This window comes from Xyrauchen texanus, chromosome 38, assembly GCF_025860055.1.
Source record: "Xyrauchen texanus isolate HMW12.3.18 chromosome 38, RBS_HiC_50CHRs, whole genome shotgun sequence".
Taxonomy (NCBI): domain Eukaryota; kingdom Metazoa; phylum Chordata; class Actinopteri; order Cypriniformes; family Catostomidae; genus Xyrauchen; species Xyrauchen texanus.
In genome coordinates, this window is record NC_068313.1 from 1,738,899 (window position 1) to 1,760,250 (window position 21,352).

The 21,352-nt window shown below is 43.4% G+C and overlaps 1 protein-coding gene across 6 annotated transcripts in view; it reads right to left on the bottom strand.

Moving 5' to 3' along the window:
* The window catches only part of septin4b (septin 4b), a 43,897-nt gene that overhangs the window by 5,837 nt on the left and 16,708 nt on the right, over nt 1–21,352 (bottom strand). For 2 of the 6 annotated variants that reach the window (XM_052110481.1, XM_052110479.1), the window contains exons 2-9: nt 13,238–13,334; nt 13,039–13,125; nt 12,364–12,487; nt 12,014–12,148; nt 3,037–3,154; nt 2,784–2,885; nt 2,341–2,437; nt 1,754–1,916 (exon numbers count right to left, since the gene is read on the bottom strand). In XM_052110481.1, coding sequence (XP_051966441.1) covers nt 1,754–1,916; nt 2,341–2,437; nt 2,784–2,885; nt 3,037–3,154; nt 12,014–12,148; nt 12,364–12,487; nt 13,039–13,125; nt 13,238–13,247 — 836 coding nt within the window. In that variant the 5' untranslated portion in view covers nt 13,248–13,334. Of the gene's footprint in view, nt 1–1,753; nt 1,917–2,340; nt 2,438–2,783; nt 2,886–3,036; nt 3,155–12,013; nt 12,149–12,363; nt 12,488–13,038; nt 13,126–13,237; nt 13,335–14,888; nt 15,207–18,092; nt 18,216–21,352 lie in introns of those variants that run through there. The other 4 variants (XM_052110477.1, XM_052110476.1, XM_052110478.1 and 1 more) reach the window with 4 other exon arrangements.

Below are 21,352 nucleotides of genomic sequence, written 5' to 3' on the forward strand. Positions count from 1 at the left end.
TGTTGATTTGTCCCAAGTGTGTCTTGTTAAAATCTTTAGCCTTTGTGTATGCACATGCCCTCATGCCCTCATGTTCTCTGTGTCTTTGTCGGTTCTTGTCCTCATAAGGCTGTATTGGTTGTGTGTTCCAGTAGTGTTTCTTGTTTACTTGTGTTTTGTTCGAGGCCTTCAGTACAGTCTGCACCTAAATCCTCATCTCCATGTCTCCAGACTCCAATCATTAAAAAGCACAAACCAAACAATGGATCTAACAGTCATGAAATTCCTGTCCTTCCAGCAAGAAACTGACACCATAGAGTTAGATTGGGTAGGCGTTGCTCTAAAAGACATTGTTTGTTTCAGTCTTAATGAGCGATTTAATTGTGTCTGCCAAGAGACAAATGTGAACTCTTCTAATTAGAATACATTGATTATCCTCTCAGGCTTAGCTTCTTCCTTCTGCAATGCAGGGTACAGCATTACCCCCAATATGGCACCCAGCACACCCCCAATATGGCACCCAGCACACCCTCACTGGTGGCAGTAAGCTCTAGGAAGCAAAGGAGAAAGGCATTGGACCTTAATGTGATGACAGAAATGCCTTCTCAACTCATCACGGTCGGCCCGCCAAGACTCCCAATTCTTCCAGCTTTCCTGAGGGTCCTGGAGGTCCCTGCTATGGAGGACCCTCCACTCCCTGCTTCTAAGTCTCTCGTTGCCTTGCCATAGCTTGAGTCTCCTACCTTTTCAGTGCCCTTACATAAGCCCCCTTTGCCTTGACCTCACCGTAGTCCCCTGCTTTGCCACTGCCCTCCCCTGAATCTCCTGCCTTTTCATTGCCCTTGCCTAAGCCCCCTATTGAAATTGCCCTCATCTGAGTCCACCTGCCTTGCCACTATCCTTGCTGGAGATCCCCTGTGGTCTACTGGTTGTCCATCGTCTCCACCTGAGTCCCCTTAGGCTGTCATTGTTTAAATGGTCCCCAGAGCCTCTGCTAGCTCTCCCATGGTCTGTGGCCCAGGACTCTACCCAAGTCTCCTGGTCTGCCGGATCCCCTATGGTCTCCAGGTCCATGTCCTACACCAGAGTCTCCTGATGCACCGGCGCCCCATGGTCTCCCACACTGCTGGCCACAGAGTCCACTCCTTGTCAGGTCCAATTTTTTTTTTTTCATTCTTGTGTTGGGCATCAGGAGTCTCCCATTAAAGGTGGCATTTGTTCTTTTAAAAATATGTTATTTTGTAAATGAAAGTAGATGTTAGGTGGAATGACAGCCCCAGCCCCCATTCATCTTCGTTTAATTTTTGTTGCAAAATTGCAAGCCTTTCAAAATAAAGCAGATCGTTTAATATTTAGATTTATCTCCTGACATGGACAAATGTTTTTAAGGTTAAGCTGAACATCTATTGAAAAACGTACCCTTTTTTGTACCCTATTTTTGGAAAATGCCAAAAATATTTTGAACAAAAGCACACTTTCACATATAAAACATTTCACAAAAAGAAGCTTGTGAGGTTGAAAATGATAAAACAATTGACGTATAGTTGAGAATTAAAATCCAATTAAAAATATCCAAGACACCAGTTGATTAAAAATCATTAAGCAAAAATGAAAAGGAAAGTCAGTTCTGAGAAAAGCTCCAGCAGCATTGGAGTGCAGATCACACTTGATTTCCAATTGAACCCAATCCCATTTTGGGGCCACTGTATATTCCTAAAAAAAAGCATTTTGGCAGACAGTGAGAACACAGGTTCTGTGAATCAGTGCTGCCTACTTGCGGTTGCGCTCCTTCACCACCATGCGTGTCATGCTCTGAATACAGTGCGCTCTGTAGTTCTCATAGTGAGTTTCCCGTGTCACATCCTTCAGATCCTGCATGTGTGTTCGTACCAGCATATTCCTCAACTTCACAAAGTCACAGTGTGCCGGATTCTCCACTGTACAACAAACACGCACACACACACAGTTTACAGATGTTCTAGAATATAGTAGGAAACGGCTATCTGTATTAGAGGTCAACTGATATGTCGGTTTTACCAATTAATCACTACCGTTAGTTGTTTTTTGGAACTATTGATTAATGGCAAAAATATATGCCAAGAGTTGCCGACAGTAACAGTGACCTCTAACGGAAAATAAAATCAATCTCTGACTGGCAACATTCCTCCATGTTTTTATCCACACTTCACGATAAATTTGGTTACTTTGATGACATAAATCAAATGTGAAATCTTCATTGCTTTTTAGTTATTACTGAGCTTTAGGCTGCACAATTAATTGCATCTGGGATTTTATTTATTTTGGCCTCTTATGGCCTCCATGTCTTTGCTGGTCATATTAAGGAAAGACAAAGGCTCATACCTTCTACAATTCCCCAGGGGTACAGACGGCCTCGAACCCTCTTGCCTTTCGCCTCCACTACTGTGTTACTGCCAATCACAGCGAAGGGAATGCTGTCCTACAGGAGGAAGAGAGACCAGGAATAATAAAACAAGTCGTTTTTATAAAACGTAGTTCCCATAAATAGGGTGCAAAATATGTCTATAAACTCTTAAGATTCAATCTCAACAAATGATCAAAAAGGAGGTGCTTAAACTTCAAAACAGGATCGTAACAGGGTGGGACATGGTTATATAGGACATTTTGATCATTAAAATGAATGTTAGATCATATTATAACATATCGAATTGTCTTTAATCGAACATGGGACATCTATTTGTTCCCTATTTCTGTACACGTGTCCTTGTTATATTATATTCGAGTTTGATCAATTTGAACAGCAGCTCTGAATATGATGTGTGAACCTTGAGCTCCTGGTCTTGTTGTTTGAAGTCCTCATCTTCATCCGAATCACAGTCTGGAAACTGATAGATCTTGATCCCGTACTGCTCGATCTCTTCTCGAATCTGTGTTGAGCAGGAAGGATTTGAAAGTGAAATATACACACACACACACACACACGCGCGCACACACACGCGCACGCGCACGCACCACACACACACACACACGCGCACACGCACACACACACATACACGGCTTGGTCACTCAAGTACTCGCCTTGATCTTCTTCTTCTTGACTTCAGTCGGGGTGAGTGTGTCCGCTTTAGCTAGCACAGGAACGATGTTGACCTTCTCGTGGAGAGCTTTCATGAACTCCACATCCAGAGGCCTCAAACTGACCCAAACACACAGTGACAGCCGTCAATACACACGATACCAACCACACAAAGAGAAATTGCCATTGTCATCATCGCTGTTCCATAGCACACTTTCCATGTACACATGGGTTAATTCACACTAAAACTGCTCTTTGACTCGACTTGATTTCTGTTTAAAGATGAAGGTCATGTTTGAGACCGCTGTAATGACACAGATCTTCCAGCAGAGGTCACAGATACATCATTGATCATATTGTATTGTAGTGATATATGGGACAATGTCTAGAATAGATAAAGCATCACTAACAGAGTGTGTATGAATGAAAACACATTATATATGTAGTAAGACAAAGAGAGCCATAAACACATACAGTATATCCAAAGCTAGAGCAATGACTAAATATTTGAATATTTATTGTTGCTAATTTTATAAATTCATCATTTGAATGTGGTGGAATCACTGTAGATGCATATATTCACATTATAAAATCACTAGAAATGCACCGATATGAACATTTAAAAGAGAGCCACAACGACAGATAAATAAATGATATATACAGAAAAAAATAAAAAATAAATTGTACTTAAACATTTTTTTTATGCATGTACTGTATATAATAAAACATTAATATGCATTTAATTCATTGGAACTGTCAACCACTTATAAAAAAAAAAAAAAGAAGCAAAGTTTGAACTAAAAAAGCAAAGTTTGAAATTCGGTATTATATAAGTGTAATGGATAATGCTGTCCAGACCACTAGATGCGCTGAATTCAGACAATATTTAAAAATGCAGTTTTTTAAGGTTTAGTAACTGCACAAGGCCATATAGCAATTTCAGTTTTAATTCAATCAATCGTGCAGCATTGATGTACTGTATATCACAGCGATGTCTGCTGGTTTATAAGTGTTTTGGATGGTTTCCCTCATCATGTATCCTATAGGTAAGTGCCACTTTTTCAACTGTCGAGTCTGTTTATGGCGGTTTGTCCAGATTAACTTGAAAGAATACAAATTAAATATTACACGTTCTTAGGAGTGCCAACCCCCACTTGAATTTACAGAGTTTTTACAAAATGTGTTATTAATGAATTATAAATAAATAAAAAAGGACATAAAATATTTATTTAAGTCGTTATAATATTGATTTAAACGGTTTTACTAGCTCACTTGTAGAGATCAGAGTGATACGAGAAGTATGAAAGATGTGATATCACTTTATCCCTGGATGTGCAGCCATTATTCAGAAATATACCACAGGTCTGTTGAATACTTGATTCTGATTGGTTCACAGACGTTCTAAGGTGTGCAATTATTTTTTAATTAAACGCACGTCTATAAAGTAGTTCCAGGTCTTGACCGTATAACGGTTCCATATCACTTCACCAAATTAATTCAGCCCTACAGGCTACCAACAAAATAACAATATAAACAAAGTCATTGGTTCAAGTAAATCAGTTAAGAATGTCAAACAATTTCTAAAATATCCAACATTTATTTCAATTTTGTTTAAAAAGTGCCCTTGCCTTTTTTCCGTAATAACTTTTAATGTTTCAATATATTTCGCCCTAATCAGCCTCACATAGCTGTAGTGTAAAACACCACGGTACCCCCCACCCCCATTTCACACACACTAGCGCGCGCGCACACACACGCGGGCGCACACAAAGGCGTACACGCGCACGCGCAGACACACAGCGAGAGAGAGAAGCAGCGCTGACGTGATGTTTTCTAATTAGCAGCGAAGGCTTGAGCTGTATTAAAGCAAGATACACTTGGACAATACAACAGGTTCTATATTATCTGAGATATCTGTGGGAAAAACAATCGAGGACACACATTATACCCGTAACGCACACACTTGAGGCACAAACATACTCGTGAGACTAAAACATTCATGTCAGCGCACTCCTGCATCTCAGTAGGGATGACAATTTTTTGTTAAGGTTTATAACGGGAATATACCGATTTTGAATGTGATGCGATGTTACTTCTGAGGAGAGCTGCAACGAAAAAGGTAATCCCAGAAGTAATCGCTCTCATTTTCTGAGTTTCTCGCTTCCGATCAGTCAAATAAGAACTCACACACATGCACAAACGCATTCCTCCAGTAAGTCCTCGAGAGCGCGAGCATCCGTTGCTAGTTCTAACGTGACATTTTCGAATTAGCAACGAAAGCTCACCGCTGTATTAAAACAAGATGCTGAATATGAGGCGGAAGAAAGTAGTTCCACTCACAAGAGCGTTTAGGGACAAAACGAATCGGTTACTAACGTAACCTCGGTTCTCTCTAGATGAGGGAACGAGTATTGCGTAAGCTAGCTTACGCTACGGGAAAGATTCATCTTTTCTGAGATATTGAAGCCAAAAAATTATCCTTAATTTTGTATCCATTGTCAATGCAGTGCGGCAGCTGCAGACCTTGAGCGGGCTAGCTAGCGAGCTCATTGGTTGCTCTGCGGCAACTGCTGCAGCCTATAGACGAGCTTGGGCGAACTCGCATCCAATGAGAGGCGTCCGCGCGCTCACTGCATCAAAGCCCGCCAAAAAGGGCGTGACTAGAGTGCATATAAGCGTAGTTCGTAGGCTGGAACCCTGGTTTTCATTGAATGAAGCGAAAAATCGCTCGTGGCACGAGCACGGCCGGTTACGCAATACTCGTTCCCTCATCTAGAGAGAACCGAGGTTACATTAGTAACGATTCGTTCTCTTACGAGAGGTTCTCTCGTATTGCGTAAGCTAGCTTACGCTACGGGAACCCTTTGTCAACGCCGTGCGCGCCAAGCATCCACTGCATGAGCCCCAGGGAATTAAGGGGGACCCGGGGGAGCCCTTGTGAGTGGGGAATTAATATTTGGCCGGCAAGAGTGCGGGCCAGTGTGTGTGTAGTACATAAGCACATAGAGAGAGCGGCGGTGCCGGTCTGTGTGGACTGTGTCCCATTAATGCAGCTCACCAGGGGAGCTGTAGCGTATTAAACCGCTAGCAATTTAGCCTGCAGAGCGGGTACTTCCAGATTGTAAAATCTGACAAAGGTGGAGGGGGAAGCCCAGCCCGCTGCCACACATATGTCGTGAATGGAAATCCCGCTGGACCATGCCCACGAGGAGGCCATGCCTCTAGTGGAGTGAGCCTTAATGCCTAGCGGGCATGGTAGGTCTTTTGACGCGTACACGGCAGCAATAGCGTCCACTATCCATCTGGACAGTGTCTGTTTCGAGGCGGCGAGACCTTTGGCGCGCCCTCCGAACGAAACGAAAAGCTGCTCGGAGCTTCTGAAAGATGCAGAGCGCGCAGTATACAATCTCAGTGCTCTGACTGGGCAAAGGAGATTGGCGTCGCGTTCGCTATCAGATGCTGGTAGCGCCGACAAGGAAATGATCTGTGCTCTGAAAGGAGTACCGACCACCTTGGGGACGTAGCCGTGTCTAGGCTTTAAAATGACCTTGGAGTCACTTGGTCCAAACTCAAGACACGCAGCGCTGACAGATAGCGCGTGAAGGTCTCCCACCCGTTTAACTGATGATAGGGCAGTTAGAAAAACGGTTTTAAGTGAGAGGTGTTTCACATCCACGGATTGAAGCGGTTCGAAAGGGGGGGGCTTTCATAGCTTCGAGAACTATAGAAAGGTCCCAGATAGGAACCGATGGGGGGTGCGGAGGGTTCATCCTTCTAGCTCCCCTGAGGAAGCGGATGACCAGCTCATTTTTACCCTGTGACTGGCCGTGCAGGGGTTCAGCGAACGCTGCGACGGCCGCCACGTACACTTTGAGCGTGGATGGGGATCTGCCCTTATCCAGCAGCTCTTGTAAAAACACGAGCAGCGGTGACACCCCACATGTCCGTGGGTCCAGGTCTCTGTCGGTGCACCATTTTGAAAACACAGACCATTTTGACGCATAGAGTCTTCTCGTGGAGGGGGCTCTAGCGTGTATGATGGTGTTTATTACTCCTTCTGGCAAAGCGACGGGTAGTCGTTGATCACCCACGCGTGTAGCACCCAGCGCTCTGGGTGGGGATGCCAGATCGTTCCGCGAGCTTGCGAGAGGAGATCTGCTCTCACTGGGATGGGCCACGGCGCTGTCAGTGACAGCTACGTAAGCTCCGGGAACCATGTTTGATTCTCCCAGCGTGGGGCTATGAGGAGCACCGAGTGGCGCGTTTCCCTGATCCTCTGCATTACCTGTGGCAATAGCGAGACGGGAGGGAAGGCGTAAAGCGGGCGGTTGGGCAGTTGGGCGTCGCCCTCAGCGAGCGCAGGTGGTGCTGGGACCAACTCAGTATGCGTTTCGTCAGATGGAAGAGGTTCCTGGATCTGACACCGCCCTGACGGTTTAGATAGGATACCACAGACCTGTTGTCCGAGCGGACCAGGACGTGGTGACCCTGAATGATCGGGAGGAAGCGCACGAGCGCGTACTCGACCGCTATCATTTCCAGACAATTTATGTGAAGGAGCTTTTCCTGAACTGACCATAGGCCAAAAACCGGAGAGCCCTCGCAGACCGCGCCCCAACCTGTGTTGGACGCGTCTGTCGAGATGACTTTTCGGCGAGATACAGTTCCCATCATCACTCCCTGCTGATACCACTCGGCCACTGTCCAGGGCTGCAGAGCTGAAATACAGGTCTGAGTCACTCTGATTGGCTGGCGGCCTGTGGCCCAAGCCCGGCGAGACGCGCGGGTGTTTAGCCAATGCTGAAGCGGGCGCATGCGCAGTAAACCCAGTTGAAGTAGTGCTGCGGCTGAGGCCATGTAGCCTAGCACTCTCTGAAACTTCTTCAGAGGTGTGAGGCTGTTCATCTGATATGACGCGGCTAGTCGCTGCACACGGCGCGCGCGCGCTGTGTAGATAAGCGAGCAGTCATTGCCACTGAGTCTAGTTCTATTCCAAGGAAGGAAATTGTCTGACTGGGCTGTAGTGAGCTCTTGGTCCAATTGACTGCAAGGCCCAAACTGTTCAGATGACTGAGGAGAACTGTCCTGTGAGACAGAAGCTCCGTATGTGATTGTGCCAAAATCAGCCAATCGTCCAAATAGTTCAGAATTCGCAAACCCTGACTCTGCAGGGGTGCGAGCGCCGCGTCCATGCACTTCGTGAAAGTACGGGGTGCTAAGGACAGGCCGAACGGAAGGACGGTGTATTGATAAACCTGGCCGTCGGGCGAATCTCAAGAATGGCCTGTGACGGGATTTATCTGAATCTGAAAGTATGCATCTTTCAGATCGAGAGAAATAAACCAGTCCCCTGGCGCACATGCGCGAGGAGTTTGCTGGTTGTAAGCATTTTGAACGGTCTTTTTGCAAGCGCTTTGTTCAAAACCCTGAGATCTAATATTGGTCTGAGGCCGCCGTCTTTCTTGGGGACAAGAAAATAACGGCTGTAAAACCCCGACTCGCTCAGGGAGGCGGCACACTCTCTATGGCCCTTTTGCACAGAAGGTTTGCTATTTCTGAACGAAGCATGCACGCTGCTTCCGTGTTCACAGTAGTTTCGAGCCGCGCTCTGAAGCGAGGAGGACGGCGATCGAACTGTAGCAAATAGCCCTGTTTTATTGTGCTTAACACCCATTCGGATATCCTTGGAATATCTTCCCACGCTTTGAAGCGTAATGTTAGAGGGTGAGTGGCCAAATCGCTCTGATTGCCGCACACAGCAGCTGAACAGAATGTGTGAGCGCTTACTGTGCTTATGCTGGACTGCTCGCAGACAGCATGGACAGGCTGTTCTGTGAGTGACTTCCCGATTGAGGTGAATGGGGAAAGAGTCATGTCTGTTAAGTGATACGCAAGCATAGTCACGGGTCACATAGTCACATAGTACGGGACTTACATACAGAGAAGTGTTTGCTGGCCGTGTGACAGAGCGGGCAGAGAATGGGCACGCGAACGTATTCGTGAGCGCATTTATTGACTCTAACACTCGAGTGGTTCGTAACCGCTTTTGAGTGTGCTCTGATGGGGACACGGAACGTGTAATGCTTGTGTGTAGAGGTGAACACTGGATTGTGGGCACATTTTCTACACATAAGACATGTTTGCTCTCTGGTATGGACACGGGATGTGTAATGCTTGTGTGTAGAGGTGAACACTGGGTTGTGGGCACATTTTCTACACATATGGCATGCTTGCTCTTTACCAGATTTATTTGGGTCACGGTGAAAACGGCGTTTGAGCGCAGGCAAGCGGGCATTAACACCGGCTTGTTGGCTGCTGAATCTACCACTGTAGTAGCCTGAAGGAAGGGGACTGACAGGGGGCGAAGCTTTGACGGTGGTCCGCCCGCAGCGGAACTGATCCGTCGTTTTGTCAACAAAGCTAGGAGGACTTCGGTTGTTCAGGTTTCAGCGCAATTCTAGTCCGAGGCCCGCGGGGGGGCGGCGGTCTGCGGCGGCTGTCTGAGCGCGATCGAGGGCGGCCGCCCTGTCGACGCTGAGAAGTTTGGCTTTGTTGAGCTGGGCGCTGTGAAGAGGCTCGTGCAGGAGGCTCACGTGGGCGGCCTGCAGAGGAGCTAGCGTGACGAGGAAGAAAGAGATTCATGGCTTGTGTGGCTTTTTGGACCTCTGAAAACCGGTCAATGATACCACTCGCCGCGGAGCCGAAGAGACCGGATGGAGAGAGCGGTGCGTTGAGGAACGTAGAGCGCTCTGCTTCTCCCATGTCGGCTAGCGTTAGCCACAGATGTCTCTCGGTCACAGTCAGCGCGGCCATGCACTTCCCTAGAGCCTGGGCTGCAGCTTTGGTAGCGCGGAGGGCGAGGTCCATAGCACTCCGTATGTCTGCAACCGCGTCTGGATGCCTGCTTTCCTCATCCCACTCCCGCAGAAGGTCCGCTTGGAGGATCTGTAGGACGGCCATAGAGTGCAGAGCAGATGCAGCTTGGCTGGCGGCGGAATAGGCGCAGCCAACACAGGCGGAAGTTGTTCTGCATGCCTTAGACGGGAGCACTGGTTTAGACTGCCATCTCGCGGAGGGTGGGCAAAGGTGTGCTGCTACCGCATCCTCGACTGGAGGAATGGAAGCGTAGCCCTTCTCAGTGGCGCCGTCCACCGAAGCAAGAGAGGTGGAGACGTGGGATCGGACCCTGGCCGAGAAAGGCGCGTTCCATGATTTGGAAAGCTCGGCGTGGAGTTCCGGCAGGAAGGGAGCGGCCCGGGTAGCGGGTGCTGCGTGGCGGCGGCTCTGTAGAAAGCAGCCGTCAAGTCTGTTGGGTGCCTGCTCAAGGGGCGGTGACCACTCGAGCCCGAGGCGGTCGACGGCCTGTGTGAGGAGGCGTGTTAGTTCCCCTTCGACTCCGGCGCGGGTCCTGCTGGATTCCTGGGCCGAGGAGGAGGCGTGTGAGCCTGACCACTCCTCGCTGTCCGAAGCCATGATGGAACAGCCCTTATCCTCCACTTCTTGGCAGCAGAGCAGCCGCTCGGCGGCAACTGCGCGTCCCGGGTGGGCGGGGAGGGTGAAGGCGATGCTCGAGGGATGGGCTCCGGCGAGGCAATCGCTTCTACCACCGTTTCCAGCAGCCTTTGAGAGCGCCGCTTTTTTTAGCGTGGCTGAACGGAAGGCGGCACAGCGGCTTCGGTCCTGAGCGCTTCGAGTCGAGCCCGCAGGGTCGACATCGGCAGCTCCTCGCAGAGATCGCATCCGCCTTCGGCGAGGGCGAGCTCTGCATGCCCCAGTCCCAGGCAGAGAGCGCAGATGATGTGGCGGTCTCCGGTGCTGAGAGGAGCGCGGCATGAGGCGCAAGTGGAGCGAGGCATCTTAAAAAAGACGCTCGTAATATTTTGTGAAGTTCTTTAAGAACTAGCTTGCTTATAAAAAGGATACGTCGCCGGATGGCGTAGCTCGCAGGACGGCTGAAGGTGGCGAAGACGGCCAGCTTCTTCGAGCGCTGTCCACGCTTGCTTGATGCCCCTCGAACGGCGACGCGGCTTTCCGGTTCAGTGATGCGAAGAGCTTCGCTGAAGAGATGAAAATCAGGGTTCCAGCCTACTACGCTTATATGCACTCTAGTCACGCCCTTTTTGGCGGGCTTTGATGCAGTGAGCGCGCGGACGCCTCTCATTGGATGCGAGTTCGCCCAAGCTCGTCTATAGGCTGCAGCAGTTGCCGCAGAGCAACCAATGAGCTCGCTAGCTAGCCCGCTCAAGGTCTGCAGCTGCCGCGCTGCGTTGACAATGGATACAAAATTAAGGATAATTTTTTGGCTTCAATATCTCAGAAAAGATGAATCTTTCCCGTAGCGTAAGCTAGCTTACGCAATACGTGAGAACCTCTCGTAAGAGAACCAGAAAATATTTTGAGATAAAACCCTGAAAGATGTTTTAAGGTGTGGTAACCGTGGTTTAAGTAAAATAATTGACGACGGCCCGTTGAATTGTTTAAAAGGAAAAGAAAAATGGATCACTCCTTATGGACTTGAACCAGCAAAATCCCAGTTACCAGGCCTAAGCTTTACCGACTATGCCACACTATCACAATGAAATCTCTCTTTCTTTCCTAGCGTTTGTCCCACATATGTGGGGGTCCACTTCGTGATAGTCCACATATATATTTGATTTGGCACAAGTTTTACGCCATATGCCCTTCCTGACGCAACCCCAATGGCTGGGGGACTCTCACACACATACGGGGCAATTTTTAGAGTCTCCAATTCACTTAATCTGCATGTTTTTGGACTTGTAGGGGAACCCGGAGCACCCGGATGAAAACCCACGCAAACACGCGGAGAACATGCAAACTCCACACAGAAAGGCCCTAGTTGAGCCGGGACTCGAACACAGGACCTTTTTGCTGTGAGGCGACAAGTCCCAACCACTGAGCCAACGTGCCACCCCCACAATGAAATCTAATTTGTGTGTATAATGCTGATAATGCTTGTACCCGTGACCGAAGGGTGAAATGAAGTACAGGCAGCAGTGCACGCGATTATCCTGAATGTTCTTGCGGTTCAGTCCACTCTCGTCTCTGAAGTACTGCTCAAACTGCTGATCAATGTAATCTGCCACTGACTTCCAGCTGAAAAAACAAAACCATGAATACATTACTGAATCAAAATAATGAGTGAAACTCACACAAATTGTGAAGAATGTGTTATATTTAGCCCCAAAATCAATAGAAAGTTGCTTTGTAAAATTACTTTATATTTTGTTTAATGGCCCTAAAATAGGCTTCATTTAGTAAATGTGCTCTGGACATTTTTCGTGAGATTCACCCTAAAGCCCTTTCTGTACCATTCAGTGTTATTTACAGCATCTCCAAATCCTGGTGTGTCCACGATAGTGAGTTTGAGTTTGACGCCCTTCTCTTCAATGTCCACTGTGTGTTTTGTGATCTCCACCGTCTGAGTGATCCTCTCTGAAACAAACACAAACATCAATGACATTCTTGATATAAAAAAAGTCATTTCAAATGGAAAAAGCCGTAATTATTGATATGCGTAACTGCATTTCCACCAGTTGAATTTCACAATGATTAACTCCAGTTCAAAGTGGAATTACAGATATCTAGAATCTACCGTATTTCTCACTAGTTGAGATTCCATCAGCAATGCACTTCTTACTAGTAAACATTAGATTTTTTTATATCAATAATTACACTGTTACTAGAACAAACGTCCATTAATGAACTAGTAAAACTGCACATTTCTGATATCTGTAATTCATTTCCAGCACAAGATTAAAAGTCAATTCGGCTTGCCATTCTAGCTAACTTTTTATTTGCAATTCCAATGATTTAACAAGTCTATGTAGGGGACCATTTAAAATCATCCACAGGGACAAGGACACTCCCTTGATTGAAGAATCATCCTAATTACACATTTCAAGTTCATATTTGTACTGCATGTCAATGCATTATTCATTTATGCATTCATATAACTGTGAGAAACAGTCAGAGGTCAATCTTACCCTCAGCGTTGAGCAGTTTTCTGTCTTTGTAGAGATCTGTGAGGAACAGACTGTTGACCAGGGTGGATTTTCCTAAACCAGACTCTCCTATGAAGAAAAAACATCATCATTATAATCTACAACAACTGCAATTAATATTTGGAAATTTACAACACACACACATTTGATCAAGTTTGTAAAGCCATGATGTTGACATTACCAGCTACCATTAAAGTGAAGTCAAAGCCCTTCTTTACAGATTTGCGGTGAACCTGATTTGGCAAAGTGGCAAATCCCACATACTCCTTATCTTGATCCTACCATGAAATAACAAGAGAGAGAAAAACAGAATGATCATGGTGATTTAATACACATTCAGTGCCAAGAAATGTCAATCCTCAGTGTGCAGGCGATTTCTATTATTGCCACAGTTCATATGAAACACCTGCAGGACCTGAGCAAAGTTCTGTTTCTCTGTGGGAGGCAAGCCAGATGGGCCAGACTTCAGTTTAAATTGAAAAGAGGAAAGTGGTGGGGTGGAGTGTCGTAAATCCAAAAAGGATTTATGGAAGCTTCACCCCTTTAATTATAACCATTTACAAACTTACAGAAGACCACCAGTAGTACCCACTTTAAAACATGCCTCAAAGCTGTAAACCCATTCACCCAAACAGGAAGTGACACATTAAAACACATTCAGATGGATGTTTATATTGTTGAAGTCAGATAACCTAAAGTTAGGACGAGAAGAACTAGTGTTGTTTAGCTGAAGCTCGAATTTTATTCAGAACTGATGTGCCCAAGAAACAAAATAAGATTCTAATAAAAAGAAAATATTGCTTAGCAACCGCATGGGTGGTACAGAGAGCCCTTACAAAATAAACTGTGCAGTGAGGGTATCAGATGGTAATGCTGTGGTACTTTGTTATATGCATGCTACTGAATGATTACCATGTTCATACCCCAAAGTATACGAGTATGATTCTCCAAGGTACTCCAAAAAAAGAATATATGGTGTTACTGTTGCACCATGTCCAAAAAACTAAATGATTATCAAATTCATTAACCACGGTTTTAACATGTCACTCCAAGGAACCTAAACCCATGGTATTACTATGGTACTATGTCCATTAAATGATCAGCAGATTAATGAAACATGGTACTCCGAGGACTACCAGGGTAAAGAGCGCAACACGGCACAACCACTTTTTCAGCCATGTTGGTTCCGGATGTATTTTTCCCAGTCATTTTCTCTATAGGGATTTCATAGAATTGTTAATGAGAGTTGTGTGCTATGAACCAAACCAACCAGGTCTGAGGTAAAGCACATTACAAAGTTGGACAAAAACACAAAGGTACAAGACTGTGTACTTAATGTCTTACGATGGAATGAACAACTATCACATGAAGCAATGCAAATGACGTAATCGTAAGAAATACAGTACATACATATATTGATTTAAGTTGTTGATTACAAGTATAGAAACAACAATAACATTTTCTGCAAGGTATTCAGATATACCAAAGTAGTCACAGTGAATCTTGGAAGAGGGCGGTCATTTGGTGGGTATTTTTGGCAAGAGATTCTCAAATTGGTGGATTTTTCTCTTAAAGATAATGTGAAGTTCAGTTCTTTACCAGGAAATCTGCATGACTCAAATAAAAACTGAAATAATGTGGACCTCACAGGTTCAAATCCCACTGATCTTGGAGCTCACAGCATGTCTGTCATTAAAGGTTTATAAATTAATGGGATTTTTACCTCCGGAACCAGGCTGTTGAATGTTATTTTGGGGTGTATGCATATTACATGTACCGATGCAGTCCATGTTATTCTGGTTGAAATCAACTCATCACTAGTCAACCATTACCTCAGTAGAGTTGTATGGGTCATATCGACCCCAGGGACTTTTAGGTCTGGAGGGGCTGATAGGAGACAGCAGGCTAAAATCCACGTGGCCCCGCTGAGCCATGTGTCTGGACTCGTGCTCTAACTCTCCCGGGCCCCTGGGCACCGCGGTGGCCCTCGGGTAGGTGGGTGTTCCCGGGCTGTGGGGTCTGCTATGCCCCTCACACTCACTCTCGCCCTTATGGAGCCCGTGGTAGGCGAACGGGTGGCCCTCTTTGGGTGGGTGATGTCCTATGATGTTCTCCAGCTCGGAGTCATCAGAGTCTTCCTTAGGGAAGTGCTGAGGATCAGGAGGGGAAGGGTAGGAGCGTTTTTGCAGGGATCAGGGCAGAACATGCAAGCAGGGTCAAAAGAAAGTGGTTTAATATGGGTGGGTAAGTATGTGTAGAAAGAGAAAAAAAGAGAATAGATCTATTTAATGGTTAGATGCAAACACTGCATGCCCTTACAAAAGTTTAACAAGGTAACCTTAGTTTCCGCCAAAGTAGATTAGTAACTACAGTTATTATTTTTACTGTACAATTTTAACATATCAATATGGATATCCTTCAAGAATGATTCCAAGACAAAATGTGTGAATCATATTTTATCACAATTTAATTCATAAATAAATAAATTATATTTTGCATTAAGGGCCATTACTAGGGGCATTAATGTAATGTGTAATACGGTAAATATTTGTGTCCAGACACAATTAAAATTTAAACAAAACTACCATGATGGATACATAAAGTACATAAAAATTTACATTTTCAATAAACTTATAAGTTTGATTTTCTATATACAAAAATATGACATTTATTTATCAATTGTATTTTATTTCTGGGGTGAATTATGAGCTGGACATGTTCTTGACAGATTTAGGGAGATGTATAAGCTTTCAGAATCTTGTCATTGTTATAATCTTTTATTTATGTACTTGTTTATTTCTATGGCAGTGGTGGTTAATACTAAGTTACCACTGTTGTACTCACGTTACAGTAATTGTAGATGCTATGGTATTTTTGTGGAAACTTAAGGTGAGTGGAAAATTTATGTAAGGTACATTGACAAGGATCAATAAATATAAGAGAAAAGTACAGAAGTGGCAAAAGAACAGGAACTGACTAAACGCCTGTTAGTGTTCAAACAAGAGGAGTGTGAGCAGTACCAGTAGACACAACATGGATGATACTGATACTCTCTGCACAGGTTACAAAAGCTTTATTGATAATGAAAGAATCAATGCTGCTGATGTGTCAAGTTGTGATATGAAAGTACAGGGTAGTTCCTGCTCCAGACACCCTTAAAAGACTGCAAGACTAGAACACTTTGACGTATCACTGTGGAAGAGGACTCGGATGAATACATGTGACAGAAAGACCATTAAAGAAGACCACTCATTTATTTCTGTTGAACACAATGGCCATGTATACACTGCAACGTTTTGAGTGACTACCACATTTGCAATTATTAATTGTGATTGGGAGCAAGCAAAGACAAAATTATGTTATCAATACTGGGTCACTTCCACGATTTTAAATGTTTAAGCAACCCATAACTGAGTTTACATGAAACATACCACAGACCACCTTTTCAAGCGGACTTGGGTGAGGTTGAGAACCAAATTTGACATCAAATAATCAATGGCCAGTTTAAAGGATTTGAACTTCAGTTATTCCAGCTAAATGTGCTACAGGTTACATGTTGAGAGTTACAAATATCAGATGACAAGTTTGTAAAAGTCAGCCTTGAAAATGATGTGCACATGTCATGTACAACCTCTGTGTAGAGCCAGTGCCCTACTGTATTAAACTAAAGGCTGAGCGTGATAGTTAGGAGTGTTCTTAAAGCACTCAGGTTTCCACTGCTCTGAGATCTGTCCTGATGAATAATACATTGTGGTGTATTAAGGTTGTGATATTTAAAGCACAAATGCAGTATGAACAATCTGTTGCAACCACATGGAAGATGTGAAAACTAGAGTTGGGGTACTTGAATTTGAACTTGGACTTGAGTATGGTCTTGGGTCCAACAATGTCCATAAATGGATAGTTGCGACTTTAATATTGCTACATTGTTTTCTTAGTTGTGAAGGTTAAAATAAGCTTCAATATTGATGTAATGGCCCAGTGTTGACAGATTTCATTTAAATTCAGATTCATCAACATATTCACTCAGAGTTCAACACGGCCCCTTAGGACTAGGACTTGTCTCTAACTTGATTGATTAAAGACCAATAACCATTTAGAAGTTAACCCCGAAAAAGAACAACCGTTTAAGGTGTTTACATGACCTTACATGTTGTCAGCTTACTGTGCATTATCGGTGTAAGAATGAGCATGTAAACACACTTGATGAGAACACAATGTAAAAACGAACTAAGCAGAAGCACGGTATGAATCCTGTATGTAATGATTATCAATGAAAGGACATCTGTAACACCTGATTGATTTCTTGCTGTTTCTGTTCTTAAAGCCGAATTGAATTGTACCACAGGACAGTACAATGCCTATTCTATGTAAGAGTAGATGAAAAGACCAATGATTTACAACACTGCATTTTAGGAATTACTTTAAGCCATCAACTATCAAAAAATATTCTAGCTTAAAGAAAAAATGTCCCATATGACAGGATATATGATTCTACAGTTAATCCAGGATGGACTTCAAAGACATTGGTCATTCCAGTTCATACAAAATTGATGCTTAAACACTGACCTTTAACACTTAGTTTAATCATTTCAAACCATGATTTGAACTATACACAAGTAATATTTACATTATATTCATGATGTTAGCCAGAGGGGAGCTGCCCCCACAGTAAGTCTGGTTTCTCACAAGGTTATTTTTCTCCATTAATCAACATCTTATGGAGTATTGTGTTCCTTGCCACAGTCGCCTACAGCTGCTCACTGGGGTTATAAATACAATTATTATTTAATTACTTATTTTTAAACATGATTAACAATTGTATTTTATCCAATTACACAATGAGGATTCATCAACACTATAGACATTACAGTTTTATCTTCTGTTAATGCTGATCTTCTGTAAAGCTGCTTTGAAACAATGTGTGTTGTGAAAGGTGCTATACAAATAAAAATGACTTGACTTGGGCAGTCAATGGGGCAATATCTTAACAGAAGTAAGAGGTTATCTGTTCCCCAAGGGAGATGCAAAAGTACCTGTTCCACTTCATGTGCTTTGGGTTCAGGGGATGCTGGCATAGAGTCCTGATCATCGGATGCCGAGTCAGCTTCATGGTCACTGTCCTCCATTGCTACTGGAGCTACTGTACACTCTGCCATCTCCAACCACAACAGACAGGGCAATTTGGAGTGGATGTACATGGGTAGGTTTTTAAATGGGAAGTGGTGGGGTTTATGAGTGAGAAGGAGGGGTAATATTTTGTGGAAAATATCAGAAAGTTTGAAAAAAAAATGAATACAATTATTTGTTAAATAAACTCAATGAATTTAATGCAAGATGCAGCCATTGAAAATGCCAGTCAGATTTATATGTGGTGTGGATGTTAGCAGTATGTCGGTGTGCTTTTTGGTCTAAAATGTGCTACAGTATCTAAAGTAGATGTAAATGGTGGAAATCAACTCATTCACTCAAAAACCAAAAATATAAGTGTACCAAAATATAAGTGTATCACATTCATTTCTTTCGTTTTATTGATATTTGAATGTATCTTTGTTAATACACATGTCTAACCATTTTATGGTAGTAATAAGAAATAATGCTACAGCACATAAAAATGTGAATCCAAAACTTCTTTCCTGGGAAAAACCTGATAATTTTAAAAACACATGCTACTGGACAATTTGTTTAACACTACATCTCAAAAACTACAGCACATGCTGGTGTGAATCACTATGTAACTTCACAGTTTGAATTACACAATTCATGCAGAACAATAACAAGAAAGTCAATTTGCACACTTTCTGAAAAACTGAATGGTAAATGCCCATGCAAAGGTTGTAGCAACAATGCTAGGGTTGTCTTTGTGGATGCAAGGAAATATCTAGGTGATTGCGAAGGTATTCTGGGTAGTTGTTGGGTGATTGCTTACTGGCCCAAGCTAAAAGATTCCACCCCCAAATCTTATAAGTTATTGCTGGGGTCCCTCCATCAATTATGTGAATGCAACTCAAGGTTAAAAATCACAAGCCTGATCTCTTAGAAAAATAATAGCCCACTTCTCCTCTACAACTTTCAAAACTTCATTCATTTGTCATTAATATCTGCAGCAGAAACAGTGTGCCCCAGAGTTTAATATTTAGTGAAACTAGGGGGCACACTAAGGGCTTGTTCAAATAACTAAACCTAAGCAAGAGCTTATTGATGTTGACTTAGAAAACAGCATTCATTTGGAGTTTCACAGATTAGGTAATGGTGACCTGCTTTGTGCAACATGTATGCTGCAGTGATCAATGTTTAATGTCCATCACGATGGGCTTTACTGACCTATTTCTATCTACTGCTCAATACAGCTAGCAGAGCCTTCAATCAATATAGACTGTACGTGTCAATGAACCGAATTCCTGTAATGCAATAAATGAAAATATTTGAATCTCCCCATCATATTTCAAAATAATCTGTCAAGTCTGTCTCAAGACAGATTATAGCTCAAGTTTAAAGCAGACACCTCCACTCATTATTAAGATTTTTTTAGGATGGATGTTGGAAAACCGTTTGAGACATCAACATTCTCTAATACAGTGTTTCATAATCTCAGTTCTTAGGATCACAGTATTGCACGTTATTTAACACACCTGTTTTAAATCATCAGCTCTATAATAGAGGCTCCATTAAGTAAACTGAGGAAGACATCCAAAATGTGCAGTGCTATGGGTCGCCAGGACCAGCATTAAGATACACTACAGTAATAAATTATACTGGTTCTCTGTTTGGTGTAGTTCAGTGGTTTTCAACTGGTTTTGTGTCAAGACCCAGATCTTACATTGGACATCACAGTACCAAAATTGTTTATCATAGAAAAGTGCATTTCAATGATTTCATGCTCTCTGCAGCCAATAATGTACCACATAATACATGGTAGGGGAATTCCAAACAGCATTTTTGCACTCTTGAAGGGCACTGCGGGAAGGGATGCTGTTCGAAAAGTCGTTGCAAACTGAAGGGAGGAACTCAATCCCTTCATGAAGGGCTGGTCTGCAAGGCCATTAGCAAAGGGTACATTCATACAGCAATGCCATGCTCCCTTCAGAGAACCAACTTTAAGGACTCTGTCTTCCTGAGTGAGTAAGGAGCAGGATGCTCACTTGCGATTGGAAATTTCCCATTGTGGTCAAAAAAACAAACCCTATTTATGCTCGCTACAAATTGGCCTATAATTACCCAAGGATATATTTTATCTTGTGAAGTTTTTCATGTTCTTGATGAGGGCATCCTCAATTTTGGCTTCTACGTAATTTGCCTAGCTTCTACCAAGTCATAAATGAATTTGTTTCACAGTGGCAAAGAATTTGATTAGATGCATAGTCTTTGACATCAACAACAACAAAAAAAAAAAAGATACTGGAAGCATTCATTCTAGAGTTGATTTTCTCTCCTTCCTAAATGCAAGATTATACGGTTTCATGCATTTTTTTTATTTGCATCTACCATTGCCTTTTCCCTGCTGTCTGTGACCCAATCTGAATAGACCTATGACCCAATTTGGGATGTGACCCACCAGTTGAGACCCACAGAGTACCTTAAATGGTACAACAGCTCGTTACAGGGGCAGAACCCACAAAGGTACACTCACATTACCCTCTAATTGTCAGTCGAATGTATTTGTACATTATCTGTCCCTAAAGAGTGTATATTAGTACGTTAAGGTGTAATGCGGATACAGTGGGTGTACCTTTGAGGGTACTAGGGATGCACCAATACAACTTTTCCTCTGATATCAGAAATCTCAGTATTGGCCGATACTGATCCGATATCAGTGTTGTTTTATTGCTTAATCAGTTTATAATATCTTTACATTATTGTGTGGAAGTAATTGGGTGTGCTCTTTAATATGTAAAGAAACACAAACCTCTAAACACACATTATTTCAATATAAATGTATAGCTTATTAAGAAACACTTTATTATTAACTAGTATACTGGATAATGTCACAGCAAAATTAACACTAATTCCAGTCTTCAAGTCATCAGTAGAAAAGTTTTTTTTAATCAAAATGTTTTTTTGCACAATTTTTCAAATTGTATTTGGACTTTAAAGGATTCAGATCTCTTTTTTGTTCATTTTAGTTGTAAGATATCAGCTCACTTTTCATTGCCATGGTTATTTTTGGGAACCCATTCAACTTTTGTAAACAAATAATAAATATATTATAATAGTAATATATCTCAATCGTGCACATTTTGTCATGGATCCACCGGTCTCTCTCTCTCTTTCTCCCTCACTGCCGTCAGTGCTCACT